General features: G+C 45.4%; 1 protein-coding gene across 1 annotated transcript in view; it reads right to left on the reverse strand.

The window, feature by feature from the left end:
• Positions 1–13,141, reverse strand: part of Arhgap31 (Rho GTPase activating protein 31) — a 105,812-nt gene extending 92,671 nt beyond the window's left edge. The window contains exon 1 of the mRNA XM_005327618.5: positions 12,113–13,141. Within this exon, the coding sequence (XP_005327675.2) occupies positions 12,113–12,212 (100 nt within the window). The 5' untranslated portion in view covers positions 12,213–13,141. The remainder of the gene's footprint in view (positions 1–12,112) is intronic.
• Between the last annotated feature and the right edge of the window lie 725 nt (positions 13,142–13,866).

Here is a 13,866-nt window from a genome sequence, read left to right on the forward strand (position 1 = left end):
GGTGGGCCAAATCTAATCACACGTGTCCTTGAAAGTGGAGAGCCTTTCTCAGCTGTGCTAAGCAGGAGATGCGACTTGGGGAGAATAGTGGGAGGCATGCAGTGTTGCAGGCTTTGAAGTTAGAGGAAGGGAGCCTCCAGCCAAGGAATGCAGGTGGCTTCTAGAAGTTGGGAAAGGCATGGGAATTTCCCCCCTAGATCATCTAGAAAAGAACACTCCCCTGCTGACCTCTTAACTTTGATGAGATCTGTGTTGGACTCCTAATTCTACAGAACTGTAAGTTTGTGTTGTTTGAAGCTATGACATGTATGATGACTTGTTATGACAGCAAGAAGTAGCTAACACAATGGGCAACAAACACAAAAGCCCAGAGAGGGCAGCATGGTCAAGTCCCTACCTGCTAAACATTCTTAGTAACTGCACTTATCATCTGTAGCATTTTATAACCTGTCACGAGTTTGATCACCTTCATAAATGTATTTCTGGGTACAAACTTAAAATGTAGCACACAGAAAAATTATAACACTCCATGTCATATATATAATAGGACCCCCAGAAGAGTACAGAATGGATCCTTGATCTGTCTCCCACCCCCAGCTTCTGTCTGTACAGCCCAGGACTGAGCACGGTTTGCAGGTATTCACACTTAGGTTTCCTCTCAAGCCAGAGTGACCTCATTCAGTCCACTTCAGTCAAAGGGCAAATGGCCAGGCATATACGAAATGGCATCTGCCTAGGCCTCACACCTCTCGCTCAATGATGGAAATAGGCTCATTTTTTAGATTTATAATTTTCCTGAAATACAGATGGAAGCTAGAAGGCTGGACAGCCGTCACTACAGTTATAGCCTTTTATCATGACCCCTCCTCCTTTTTATTTTAGATTCTTTCCTTTTTCTGATGACTTAAAAAAAAGGTAAAATTTAGAAAGTTTGCCACAGTTCCACCCCAGACATATTTATCAACAGATAAGAATCTTGAAACTAGCTTTTTTTTAATCCATCCAATTAAAGAAAATAAATAATTTTGTGTATATAAGGGAGACGAAAGAAGAGGAAGAGGAGGAAACGGAAAAAAGGCCCGGGGAACACAGAGAGGCCTTGGGACACTTGCTCTCAGCTCTCACAACTTCCCCATCTGCGGCCCAGCTCAGGAACCACATTCTCAGTAACGAGGCTGAAGCAGGATAAGATTTCCAGTCACCAAGGAAAACACAACCACAGTTAACACTTACAGGAAGCTGTCGAAACCCTAGGGAGTGCAGTAGCTCCTGTGATCCTCACAATGACCCTAGGTCCCATTGACATCATAACCCCTTTACAGGTGAGAAAACTGAGGCACAGAGAGGTGTGGTAACTGGCGCATGGTCACAGACCTAGCACATGGGACTTGAACCCAGGCAGTCTATCAGCAAAAAGCCATATGCTTAACCACCTTGTTAACCTGCTTCTCAGAGACAGGTTAACTAACATCACTATACTGCATGTATTAATGCAGGAAAGCAAACTCACAGACTTGTTTATTATTTCCTCCCAAATAAGGAGGGAAAGAGAGGGGCTCTATCAAAAATTCAGCAAATTAAAACATCCTATTCCCACAATAAATACTAAAAGATTTCTTTTTCTGATTTAAAAAGTAAAAAATCCATGTTCACTGTTGACATTTGGGGCAATATAAAAAGTACAATGAGGAAAAGAAAGTCATGTGGCTTTACAGAATTTCTTTTTCTATGACCTAGGACTAGGTATCTCCCTGTGAGATCAGTAGCCCAAGGATGCCATTATTGAGCCTGGAGCATTATCTTTGAAAAATGTGGCCTTTCACCCAGACTTACGAAAGCTGAATCTTTGAGGGACTAGACGTCAGAATCCTGACAGGCAGCTGCACTTCACAGCTAACAGCCTCATAAACTCTAGCCCACTCAGTAGAGATACATGTTCCCCATGGACCCAGACACTGCAGGACCTATGCAAACACCCTTTGAAAAATTCTATTAGATGTTCATTTGGTTTTAAGGAGTCCAAAATGGAATTTAAGAAGTATTTCTAAGAGTGTAATAAATTTGACTAATATTTAATTTTAAAATTTAAATTTAAAAGTAAGAATTATATTGTAATTCTCAACCCTGGTTTTTGAAAGGAAAAGTTTGAGAATAATTGCCCAAAAGCTTAAGCGTGGTCTAGAATTCTTAGGTCCAGAATTCAAACCCACACTGTTCTCAGAGATTCCCCTCCCTTCCATTTTGAAACCAAATTGTCTTTAAGGAAAGCAATGACAAGGGATTGTGGAAACCAGGCTCCATTTGAAAGTCAAGGTTCAGATGGGGAAATACAGGCCTCTTGCAGATTACGCCATGGGTGTATTTTCCTGACCTCCAGGCACAGGCTCTATGCCCAGGCCAGCTATAGCATTCAGGGCTCCCCAGTAGGGATTACGTCCACAGTTCTGAGTGTGATTCAGAGACTTGCGTTTCACTTTGCTTTTCCAGAAAGCAAAATGGTTGCTCTCCATCAACCCCAGGCCCATGCTCTAGCTATTAGCCAAACGACAAAGGATTTCCCAAATATGGACCCAAAGAAGCATGTGCACTTTGAAGGCTACAGTGAAGCTTAAATAGCTAAAACTTATTAAAAAGAAAGCCAACTATTGACGCCAAAAGCGTGCATCCCTAACAGAACAGCAAGACAAAAGCCAGAAAGAGGAACAAAAATATGCATTGTAGGGGAGGGGCCGGCAGGGAGGTGTAGATTTATATGGAAGAGTTGACATCATTGTTTCCCAATAATACTCAGCATGCAGGAAACAGATGGGAAAGAAGTGGTGGAAGGGGCTACTTATGGTAATAGGACATGCTCTCTGTTTTGAATGCTGCCATTTGGAACCTAAATGTTTTCCTTTCAAAAACCAGGGTTGAGAATGCTATTGCCAGAGGTTTTATATTAAAGTTTACTAAATCCTACTGAACTTATCACCCTGGCAACTCACAACAAAATGGAGCTCTGCATATCAGACCTTGTTTTACGGGATGCATAGCCATGACTACTTTGGTCCAGAGCAGCCATGGAAAGGGAATAGACATTTGAGTCCTGCTTCTCCCACTTCCTGGCTGGCAGACATTTGGTAAGTTACTTAACCTCTCTGAGTTGGTCCTCATTTATAAAATAGGGGGAAAAAAAACAGAATTTTCCACATATGCAAAGAAAAGAAGTTGAGTTTGGACACTTATTCCATACAGCTTGATATAATTAAGAAACAAAATGAGGGTGATCAGTTAATTTATTTTAAAAGTTTTGCCTTTTAAGTGAATTTCTTATTCTTCTGTGCTGGGGCAGGACACAGACACTGACACAACCAGCCAAACCAGTGGCCATTCTTGTTATTATCAGCTGCTCTGCCCTCTCTCCTGAGGGTAGTTTTACTCCTGTCACTGAAAACAGGCTGCTTTCATTCCAGCCATGGTCTTCTGCACTCCCAGTCTGGCCACAGTCAATCACTCTCAGCAATCTTCCCATTTAAGGGTCCTCCCCAGGATGCAAGAAGGAGTGGCCAATTCCAAGTGTCAGGCAGAACCATGCGGCTTCTGGAAACCAACCACCTCTCTCTGCACACCTGTCACTCCTCACAGTCAGATGATGCTGGTTTTATCATTTTACTGATTTCCCCTACTACCATCAACCTGTTCTGATGGTTCTCTTTCACGCAGCAACCTCACATTCCCTCCTTATACCTCCGCCAGAACCCTTGTTTCATTCTTCTGGATACTTTTTAAGTTATTTTCTCATCTCATGAAACTTCTAGGCCAAGAGCAACTTCAGGACATCTCTATAAACCAAACTGGGTCTAATGCATTAGAGTCCATTACATGCCTACTGCCTTGAATTGAAGGTCTCATACCAGATAGTTTCTGATTAAGCCAGGGAAAGAAAGATGCACAATCACACACTGTATTTCAATGGCCTTTCACCAAAGCTATGAATTTTATTATGGTTTGCCAGAATCCTAGCTTACATGTTAAAATATTTTTTAGCTTCTGTAACAGAACCGTGCTCTACTTTTTAGGGGAAGGGAGACATTCAACCCTCTCCCTTTGGGAGGTGGTGGGGAAGGGGACCGCCAAAGTCGTTCTGGGCCAGCATCAGATCATGGGCGTGGTACCAGGGCCTGGCACGCATCAGTCAAGCATGAACTAGAACAAAGAGTGCCTGAGACTTGATCCCAAAGACTCAGTTGGTTCTGGGGACCAGCCAAGAATGTGGTTCATACCAAGGAATGACTATTGAGGCACCAGGAGAAAGCCATGTTTCTGGGGAGTTCCGGGCAGGTCCTGGGTTGATTTCTATTCAGGAGTAGCTGTCAACCCCATGGGACCACTAAATCTTGTATTCCTGATAACAAGGCACATTGGCAAGGTCCCTGTCCTGAGTTTCCTAGAAGGGCTCTGACACTGGTTTCCTGAAGGAGGAAAGAGGGTCAATCAATCAATTGCTGAGTGTCTGCCACGAGCTCACCCTGAAGGTACAATGAGCAACCAAATAGGTGGGGGCTGCCTAGTGCCATCTGCTTTCCATAGAGCTTGCCACCTACTCAGTACTCACATTGTCTATCAGCAAGAGAACAGCAATTAGAATAGAGATCAAACTGGGTGTTGCTAACCCTCAGGCCATGGGTGTTCCCAGAAGGAAGGAGGACTGTGCTGCAGTGGACAGAGAGGGACCTGGGAGGAAGAGGAGATCCAGACAGACTGGAAGGCTTATGGCACACATAGGTGTATATGTGCACAAAGCAACTTACAGAGGACAAAGTGCAATGCAAATGCCAATTGTCATTATGACTATGTCCTTGGCCTAAGCTAGGGAAAAACAAAGCAAAGGGAGAAAACGTCTTATAGGTTTTTTTTTTTTTTGGGGGGGGGTGCAAAACGGTAAGTTCCAAATTAAGAAAAATGCTATTCTGGGAGATATAATTTCTGCCTACAACTGTAGCCTTGGGAATCTGACATATCTAGGTTGAAATCCTGCCTCTCTTATCTCCATCATCTTGGTAAAGTATTTAATTTCTTGGACCTCAGTTTTCTCCTCTTTAAAAAGAGGATTAAAATCACTAATTATTAAAGATGTCAGAAATATTACTAAGTATAAAAAGGACTGGCACATGGAAAACAACACAGATAGTCACCCTTACTACCAATAAAAATACCACCAAGGTCTGATGTAGATCTCAGCCTTCACTTCTGGTTCCTTTCTGTACTCCAGGAGACCACCCCTTTCTCTCTTTCCCTTCAACCACTCAGCATCCTGATGGTCTCATCTTTCTCTATCAAAACTTGCTTATAGCGGGGGGAAGAAAAATCTAGCACCAGTATTTATTTTCCTCTAATTACAGACAGCCTTTTTCCTCCTAGGTTTGTTTTTTTTTTTTTTTTTTTTTAAATTTTAAGCCTTAGCTAAAATTGCAGCCTGGAGGGAAGATTAGAGGGACAGGGGGTGTAGTGCCAGCAGGCTGTGACCCTATCTCCACCGGTACCTGAGGTTAGCCCTTTGGGGGAGAAACACCCAGACCAGTTCAATCCAAGCATAGCACTTGCACTGGGGCATGGGGAGAAACAGCTTTGAGAACTTGGTGGGATTACAATTCTTATTACACAAATATACCACAATTTTTCATATCTGTTTATATATAAAGTATGTTGACACCCAAATTGAGTCTTCATACTTGTACATTAGATAATGATGTCCATCACATTCCACAAAGTACACGTACGGAGGCCTGAATTGGTGTGAACATATTCTATATACAAAGATATGAAAAATTGTCCTCTATATGTGTAATAAGAATTGTAATGCATTCTGCTGTCATGTATTTAAAAAAAAATCAATAAAACTTAAAGAGAGAGAGAGGGATGGGGGGAGAGAACTGGGTGGGATATGTACCTTTAAGCAAAAAGACAATTAATTTGAAGGATGGGGATAATTGAAGGACTGCTGCGTTTGGCTTAAATACATGACAAGCAATATATGGTGGTGTTGGGGGGCGGGGGCAGCTCCGTGTTCCTGGGCATCAAGTTTGGTCTGAAGGAAAGTGTTCTGGGAAGAACTGGAGTCCTGAGACTCAGAGGCCAGGATGGGTAGGCGGCTCAGACTGAGTAGTCTCTTCTGGAAGGAGTGAGCAATCAGAAGTCCCTGCCAGATGGTCGTATCACTATTTTGTAGCTACCATATCTAGAGGCGAAGTGTGTGTTGGTTAACGGTTCTCATGCCCACACTGAGTTTTGGAACTTTCAGCCCCACCCACTGCTGCAAAGCCACACACACAGCTGGAAAATCCCAGGAAATCTTTCTGTAGTGAGGGGATTCCTGAGAAGCGTCCCCAGCAAGTGCTTCAGAACTGTCTGGATCAATCAAATTCTGGAATTCAGAATGTTTCCCTTTCCCAACAGAAGATGTTCCCAGGCTAGCCTACAGATGAATTAAGGGGGGGATCATAAAAAGAATGCATCAACAACTACAGCTCTGATAACACTGGAGAGTTTGTCTGCCACTTCCAGCATCATCTATAGGGAAAGGACTTCTGTTTTCAATACATTTCCCTTTCTCTGCCCCAGTTTAAAAGCAGTGCTCCCTAACCCCGCCTCTCCCTTTCCCAGTACAAGGCTCTCTTGGATTTAGGGCAGGGCTGTGTGACAGGGGATTGAGCTTCTTTAGCAACACCTATGCTGGGGCCTCTGGAAGGTGGAAGGCGGCTGGGTGGCTGCCAGGGTGGGTGGGTCGGGGAGGAGGAAGGGCGAGGCTGTCCCTGTGGTCAAGGGCTCTTGGCAGAGGTCTAAAGAGTGGGCAGGAGGGAGGCATGTGGGTAGGTGGAAGTAGCCGTTTCTATTCTCTGTGTGGGCTGTGATCCAGTTTGCTCCAGGCTGAAAGCCTTACCCTTCTCTCTTGGAAATTCCTGTGCCACTCTGGGAGTCCAAAGGGAAGCCCAGGCCTCCTAAGTTGCTGCTCTGTCTTCTCAGCTTCCCACCCAGGACTTGACTTCTCCTTTGGTCCCCGCTAGCTGCAACTCTCAGGTTTCTGAGGGCGCTTTTGTTTCGGGTTGACGTTCTGCTTCTCCATTACCGTATACTGATGGTCCACCTCGCAGTTACTCTGGGAAATATCCTTGCAGGAACTGGCCTCTGCATTCAGTGGGGCAAGTAATCCTCCTTCCCTTCCCTCTTAGGGGATCTAACCAATTCCTTTCCTTCTGTCAGTGGAGCTTCAGTTATGATGAATGCGCTGGAGCAAGTCCAGGTGTTATGATAATAGCTTATCATGAATATGCCCTCTGATAAGTGCTTTTCCTATACTGACTCATTTATTTTCACATCCATGCTGTTATTGCCATTGCACAAGAGAGGAAACTGAGGCCAGAGGGGTAAGTCACTTGCCCCAGGGTGACTCAGCCGGGAACAAGGAAAGTTGGAATTCTATCCCAGATTGTAAGGTTCTAGCAGTCGTAATAGGAGCCCCCCAGAAAGGGTGGATCAGGGAAAGTTTCCAGAATCTTCTGAAGCTGAGACCCAAAGGATGTGGAATTAGCCAGGGAAGGTGTGATAATGATGTGCCAGCCAAGAAGCTGGGAAGGAAGCAACTAAGCCAAAGAGAATACCCTTGCCCTTGCTCTCTATTTAGCTTTAAATCTTATCTTGAACAGAAAAAATATTTACCTCCTGTTCTGAGACTTAGCTTCTGTTTATGTTTGAGTATCTCATTTATTTAATCAGAGATCAAAGCTTTCCCATTTTCTCCTCCAGGTTCCCCTTCAGTCAGTTAACTTCAAAGTTAACTGGGACATTAGTTTCTGAAGATTTGTTCACATCCCTGAAACTCAGTTTCTTAAATCTGGAGCCCATCTTTCTTTCTTTCCTGCTGAATCTAGCACAGTGTCTTCATAAATATTTGCAAAATAAAGGAGTAAACAAAGTGAGGGACTCGTTTACCATCAGAAATGGAGTAAGGCTACATCTTAAAAGTTCCCACTGGCTTTTAGCCTTGTTCTTTAAAATACTAGAGCTTACTTTCATCAAGTTTAAGATTACAATTGTACCGGTTACTTATTTACTTGTTATGGACCTTCTATCGTCCCTCAAATCAAATACATATGTACCCTATATAAATATATATACATTTTTCTTCAACCTGGTAAGAAGGAGAAAAAAAATTCTTAGAAATAAAAAGGTTCACAATTCTCATTAAATTCAGAGGGAGCATTTAAATGGCCAAGGCTACTTCTCCAAGAGAAAATGGTCTGTAAACCCACATACCGCAGGCAGCAGTACTCTACCCTGGCTACATATCAAAATTATGTGGGAGAGATTCTGATTTAATTGGTCTGAGAGGAAACCTGGGAATCAACATTTTTTTTAAAAGTCCTTCAGGTGACTGTAATCACAGAGATCCACTAGGCCAGAGTGGAGAGCCACTAAGCCAGAACAATATCACTTTCTACCTGAGTAAGATGAACGAAGATGGCGCAGAAGAGTAAGAAAGTCCTCAGCCTTTAAAGTGGAGCCAGCAAGGGGAAGAAGATACTTTCCCCCCTAATCTTCCTTTACTTGTCCCCAGGCTCTTGGCCCTTCATTTCTAAGCTCTGTTGGAAGACCCAGAACCCTGGGCTCATCAGGGAGAGGTAGGGAATGATTATGGACACACCTCGGCCTCTCCCACAACTTCTGGACCACAGGTGACAGCATGATGGGTTTTTATTATGAAGCTGCAAGCAAAGGTCTTCATAGTCAGTGGTCAAAAAGAAGAAAAAGCAATAGCAGCAAAGAGTGATCTCCCTCTATCCCAGACAGGAAGAGAAAGTTGTTAGCTGGTTCCCAGGGGAGAGCTGGGGGCCAGGGGCAGCAGCCACTGTGCTGGAGGGGAAGTGAAAGAGGCTCTGGCCCAGTCCGTCAGGAGCCACTGCATGCCATACTAGGGTATTTTTACTAGGCTGGAGAAAAGTAGTCAAAAGGGGAAACTAGACTGGGCTGGGGATGTGGTTCAGTGGTAGAGCACTTAGGTAGCACGTGCAAGGTGCTGGGTTTGATCCTTGGAACTGTTAAAAAAACAAAAAAAAACAAAAAAAAAGAAGGGAGTTATTGTCCCTTCACACGAGGCCTATAAGCTGCTGGAGATGATCAGAGTAGGGACTAAAACTGGCATCTCTGTGGATGCCTGCAGAAATTGTATACATGATATTGATGTGTGTGCGTGCACCACTAATGGAAGGAGTTTCTGTTCTTCATCAGTTTCACAAAGATTAAGGGTGACAACTGGCCCTGAGTAGCATCCATTCTAAGCTGAACACCTATTTGTCACCCATATACCCTGTTCTGTCAGATCTGTCCAATTGCAAGTAGCAGGGCAGGGCCTTGAGAAGTTCCAGGAGTGACTGACATTCATCTTTGTGCTCAGCCTATGTCTTCCTGGAGTTCCCACTCAGGGATGTAGCTTCCTCACATCGAGATGACCTGTGCACAGCTAATTGTCACCAGCTTCATCCCCCACTCCAGTGTGGCGCTTTCCTTCCCATGCAAGCACGGGGGCTGTCTATTTCCTCATCTCACTGTTCTTCCCGTCTGCCTTTGTGATCCCAAACTTGAATCCATTTTTCCCTGCCTCTAACCAGGTCTCTTGCCCTGCCCTTGACCTCCAAAGTTCAATGACAGTGATGTCAGTCTTAAAGGTCCTCTGCAGCTTCCTAGGTTTTGGTTATCACCCTCATTGTCACTACAACATTCTGAGATGCTCTTCTTCTCTGGTGGGGAGAGGGGCAGTGCTTAGCTCAGCTTTTCCTCCTGGGGAGCAGAGTTTTGGGGAAGTCCATGAGGAGGCTACATTACTTTAGAGAAAATAACTAGAACTGACTTTCTTGATGCTACACAATAGCCAAAAATAAAACTATCCAACTAGTGTTAACTGTGGGGTAGAGGAAATACTAATTACTCTCATTTATATAAACTGCTTTTATGCATGCTTAATTTCCATCTAGCACAATAATGTGGATCATTAAGTGGGTCAGTTGCCTTTCTTTTCAAAGATGAACTGTGTTCAGGTATGTTCAGTTTTGAAAGTTCGCTGATCCTGTGGCAGAGCTGTCTGCTTTCAATTTAGAGGGAAAAAATCATTAGAAGAGAATGTTGGCTTAGACATAGAAGGCAGGGAGGGGAAAGGCGCCTAACAGGTCAGGACCCTTTGCATCCCTCATGATTAACTGTGTGACCTTACCTCTCCAGGCTTCCTTTCCTCCCCACCATGGTGGGAAGCACTGGGTACTGACTTTGACTACCCCCCACCTCCCCACCATTAAGCAGTAGCTTGCTTGCTTGCTTTCCTTTCCTTTTTTTTTTTCCTAAATGAAACATGCAGATGCAGAAAATGTTTCCCAAAATATAAAGCAGGTGAAAGAAAAAAAAAAAAGAAAGCCACATAAGAGTATCTCTGAGGTATCTGCACAAAACACTGGGGTTCAGGGTCATCTGATGATCAATGACTTTGTAAGAAGTGGCCAGGCTGGCAAGGCCCCTTATGAACTCTTACAGCTTTGGAGGAAGGGTCAGAATAACACCCATATGATGGAAGGTGCTCCTAGCATAGCTGGAAGTTAACCTGAGGCCACTGCAAAAACAGGTGGAGGGAAACACTTCATTCTAAACTTCTGACCATAGTGGTTAAGATGCATGCTTGGCATTCCCTCACACTCAAAAAAGGCTCAATCCAAGTGATTGCTATTTCAAATTGACCTTTCCAAATTGTTGGTGAGATTTAAATGAATTGACTCAGTTATGCCTCAATTTCAAAAGAGGCAGTTTTGAAACCTGTGGTTCCCTGAGCTCTAAAATACTAAGCCATTTGTCCTAATGACACAGCAGACTCTGAACTCTGGAATACCACAGGAATATCACACCACTGCAAATTACTAGGGGTGCTGAGTCTTCAAAAAAAGGGGAAGTGAAACAAAAGCTCGGCTCTGTTTTTGAGATGCATATTTGATATGGACAGACTGAATAGTTTCTGAGATTATTTTCCTGGAGGCATTTATTCTGCACAGCTACACAGCCCTTAAGTTTTTCCTTTGTTATATCTATCTATGTATAAACACATCGCCTCTATAGTGGGCTATAATCTCTCTCACTGAAGCTTCCAAAGACAAGGCCTTTTTGTCATGGGTAAGTGCAGGGCCAGTCAACCTGACAAAAGGAGTCATTTAATGCTTAATTTCCCCAACTTTCCTATGATTAAAAAAAAAAAAAGGTCTAACTTCAAATGCTGTAATTGTATTACATCTAGATTGTTTTCTTTCTCCATCCCCCAACAAATGTTTAAATTGTCTCTAGTGGCAGGGACGTTCTCCCCCACCCCACACATTTTTTATCAAGCCAACCTTGAAAAATGAAACACTCTCCTTTTCTCTGGCTTACCCTATTTTAAAATTGAGGCCCTTTGACCTTTTCAACAACACACTTCTTGCCTGACACACCAAATGCTAATTTGAAAGCCAGAGGAGGTAAAGGGTCTGGGTAGCTGGGCAAAGGATGCGGGGAGGTTCTATATATTTGGCATCAGCTCAGAAATTCAGAAAATGTTTGTGCAACCACTCCCCCAGCCAGGATCCCAACCCCCACCCTCATCACAGGGCCTTCTAGCACATAAATAAAAAAGGACGTGAGAGGATGAAATCGGAGAGCCCAGGAGGACAGTTAAGGGGGTCACGATTGTGCACCCAGGGAAGCCCACTCTTCACTGGCACATGTCTACGCCTCATCCCTCCTTTCCTGCATCCAAAGTTTAGGATCAGGACCTCTTCGGCTCCCACCCCCACCCCCAGAGGTGGCCAGTTAAACTTTGAAGCAGCGCCGCCCATGAAAGGCTGGCTGGTATGAGACAAATTGACACTGCTTCTGCACGTCGAGGTGGCAGCGCTGTGCACCTTAAGAATCATGTATGTTCTTATTTTAAAAGGAAAAAAAAAAAGTTCAGCGAACGCACAAGCCTGGAACACATTAACTTGTAAACTGAATCGAACACACCTAAAGAGAATCCATCCCCCTCTCAAACAAAAAGAAGGGGTGGAGGGGAAAGGCGAAGGCACTTTACCATCTTGTCCTGAGCTTTCCAGATACTCCGTCAGGTCACAGCCAAATGCACTGGCGGCCCCCTTTCGTTTCAGCTTCTGCTTGGCACCCTTGTTCTTCATGAGTTAGTCCCAAAGAGGCTGCCCCTCCGTCTCTCCCTCTCTCTGCTAGGCACCGCGCGGACGATGGTCTCCGGGGTTAGATCACTGGCTGCAGCGCGGCGCCGGGGGTCCGCATGGGCGAACCGAAGGACGTGGGCCGCGGGCGCTGGGCATGGACCCCGAGGGGTTGCGAGCCCGGGTGCCGGCGCGCACGGGCCGGGGCGCGGCGGGGAGCGCGGCCGAGCCAGCAGAGCCTGAAATCCACCCCGCGCGCCTCCAGGGCCGCGGTGCCGGAGGCCGTGCAGAGCTGGCAGCTGCGGGCCGGCTCGCTTGGGAGTGTCACTTCCTCACTTGGAGTCGCAGGGACTTTCACAGGCGCCTGTGATGTCTTCAGCTGCTTTTCCTCGGCTTCAGAGGGAAGGCGAGCTCTCCTCTTCGCCTTCCTAAGTGTCCAGGAGAGATCGCGAGCGCGGTGGAGGCGGCTTTGGCGAGGGGCGAGGAGACCGCCCCGGAGCTGCTGTGTGTCTCTGCCCTGGGCCCGCTGTCTTGCCTTCAGACGGCTTCGGTAAAGCGAAAAACAAGCATCCTGTCTCCCTCGCCCGCCCTCACGCCTTCCTTTTTTTCCTGTCTTACAAATCCTAGGATCATCCAGCTCAGGAAACGCTGGAAGGAAGTTAGCTAGGGAGGGGGGCGGAGGGTGGAAATTTTTGGCAGCTCGGTGCTCAGCGTGTGTATGGAGCTGGAGGAAGTAGGTGGGTGGGTTGAGGAGTACCGGTTGGGGGAGAGAATGCGCTCTCCTGCGGGCCGTTCTGCGACTTTAGAGATAGCTCTGGGCGGCCCAGAGGAAATCACCGCTCTCCTAGGAGAACCCGCAGCCCGGCCGCCGCTTCCTGCCCCTCCAACACAGCTCTTTGAAGAGGACAGGAGGAGGTGCCCTGGCCTTCTCCAAGGAGGGTGCGGGATGGGGCTCTCAGAAAGTTCTGCTTTAGTGTACTCCTCACCGTCATCCTATCTCTGACACTTTCTATTTCGGTGCCTGCCTTTCTCCGCCTCAAACACCTAAAGAGCAATGACAGAAACAAAGACCAGGACTCCAGCAGAGAGACCTACCTACCTGACAGCCAGCTGGTCTGCGCTGGCCACTTCCATCCCTCCCGGTACCCTAAGCCTAGCAGACTCCCCAATCCACCCTGAAGTAAGGATACCCTTGGGCTAGAGTAGCTTCATCTTTGTTACCACTGCCCCCAGAAATCTGATTTCTGGTTACAGATTCACACACATACACACCCCACATGTGCAGGAGCAAATTTATTGCAAAGTGTGCTAAACGGAAGTGCTTTTTGGGGAAAGAATCTGGGATTTAAGGGGCCTCTGAGATTTTAGCAAATTGTAGAGAGAGCATTCTCCCAGATTGTTTCATAATTTGTCCCAAGTTGTTTTAGGAGGACATGTTTTTCCTTCTCCAGTTGGACTTGAAATTCCTTGACTTCTGTGTACTCAGCACACAGTAAGCACTCAAATTCTTGTGATTTAACTATTTGAGGATTAGATTAAACTTCCTGTATAAATACAAATCCATATATAGGCTTGAAGGGTAGAGACAATCTCGCAGCTCAGATTGCTGGCAAAAGCTTTATGTATAGTATTTTAGTTACTGAATCCCTTTACAGTCACT

Source organism: Ictidomys tridecemlineatus, chromosome 3 (genome assembly GCF_052094955.1).
Source record: "Ictidomys tridecemlineatus isolate mIctTri1 chromosome 3, mIctTri1.hap1, whole genome shotgun sequence".
Taxonomy (NCBI): Eukaryota; Metazoa; Chordata; class Mammalia; order Rodentia; family Sciuridae; genus Ictidomys; species Ictidomys tridecemlineatus.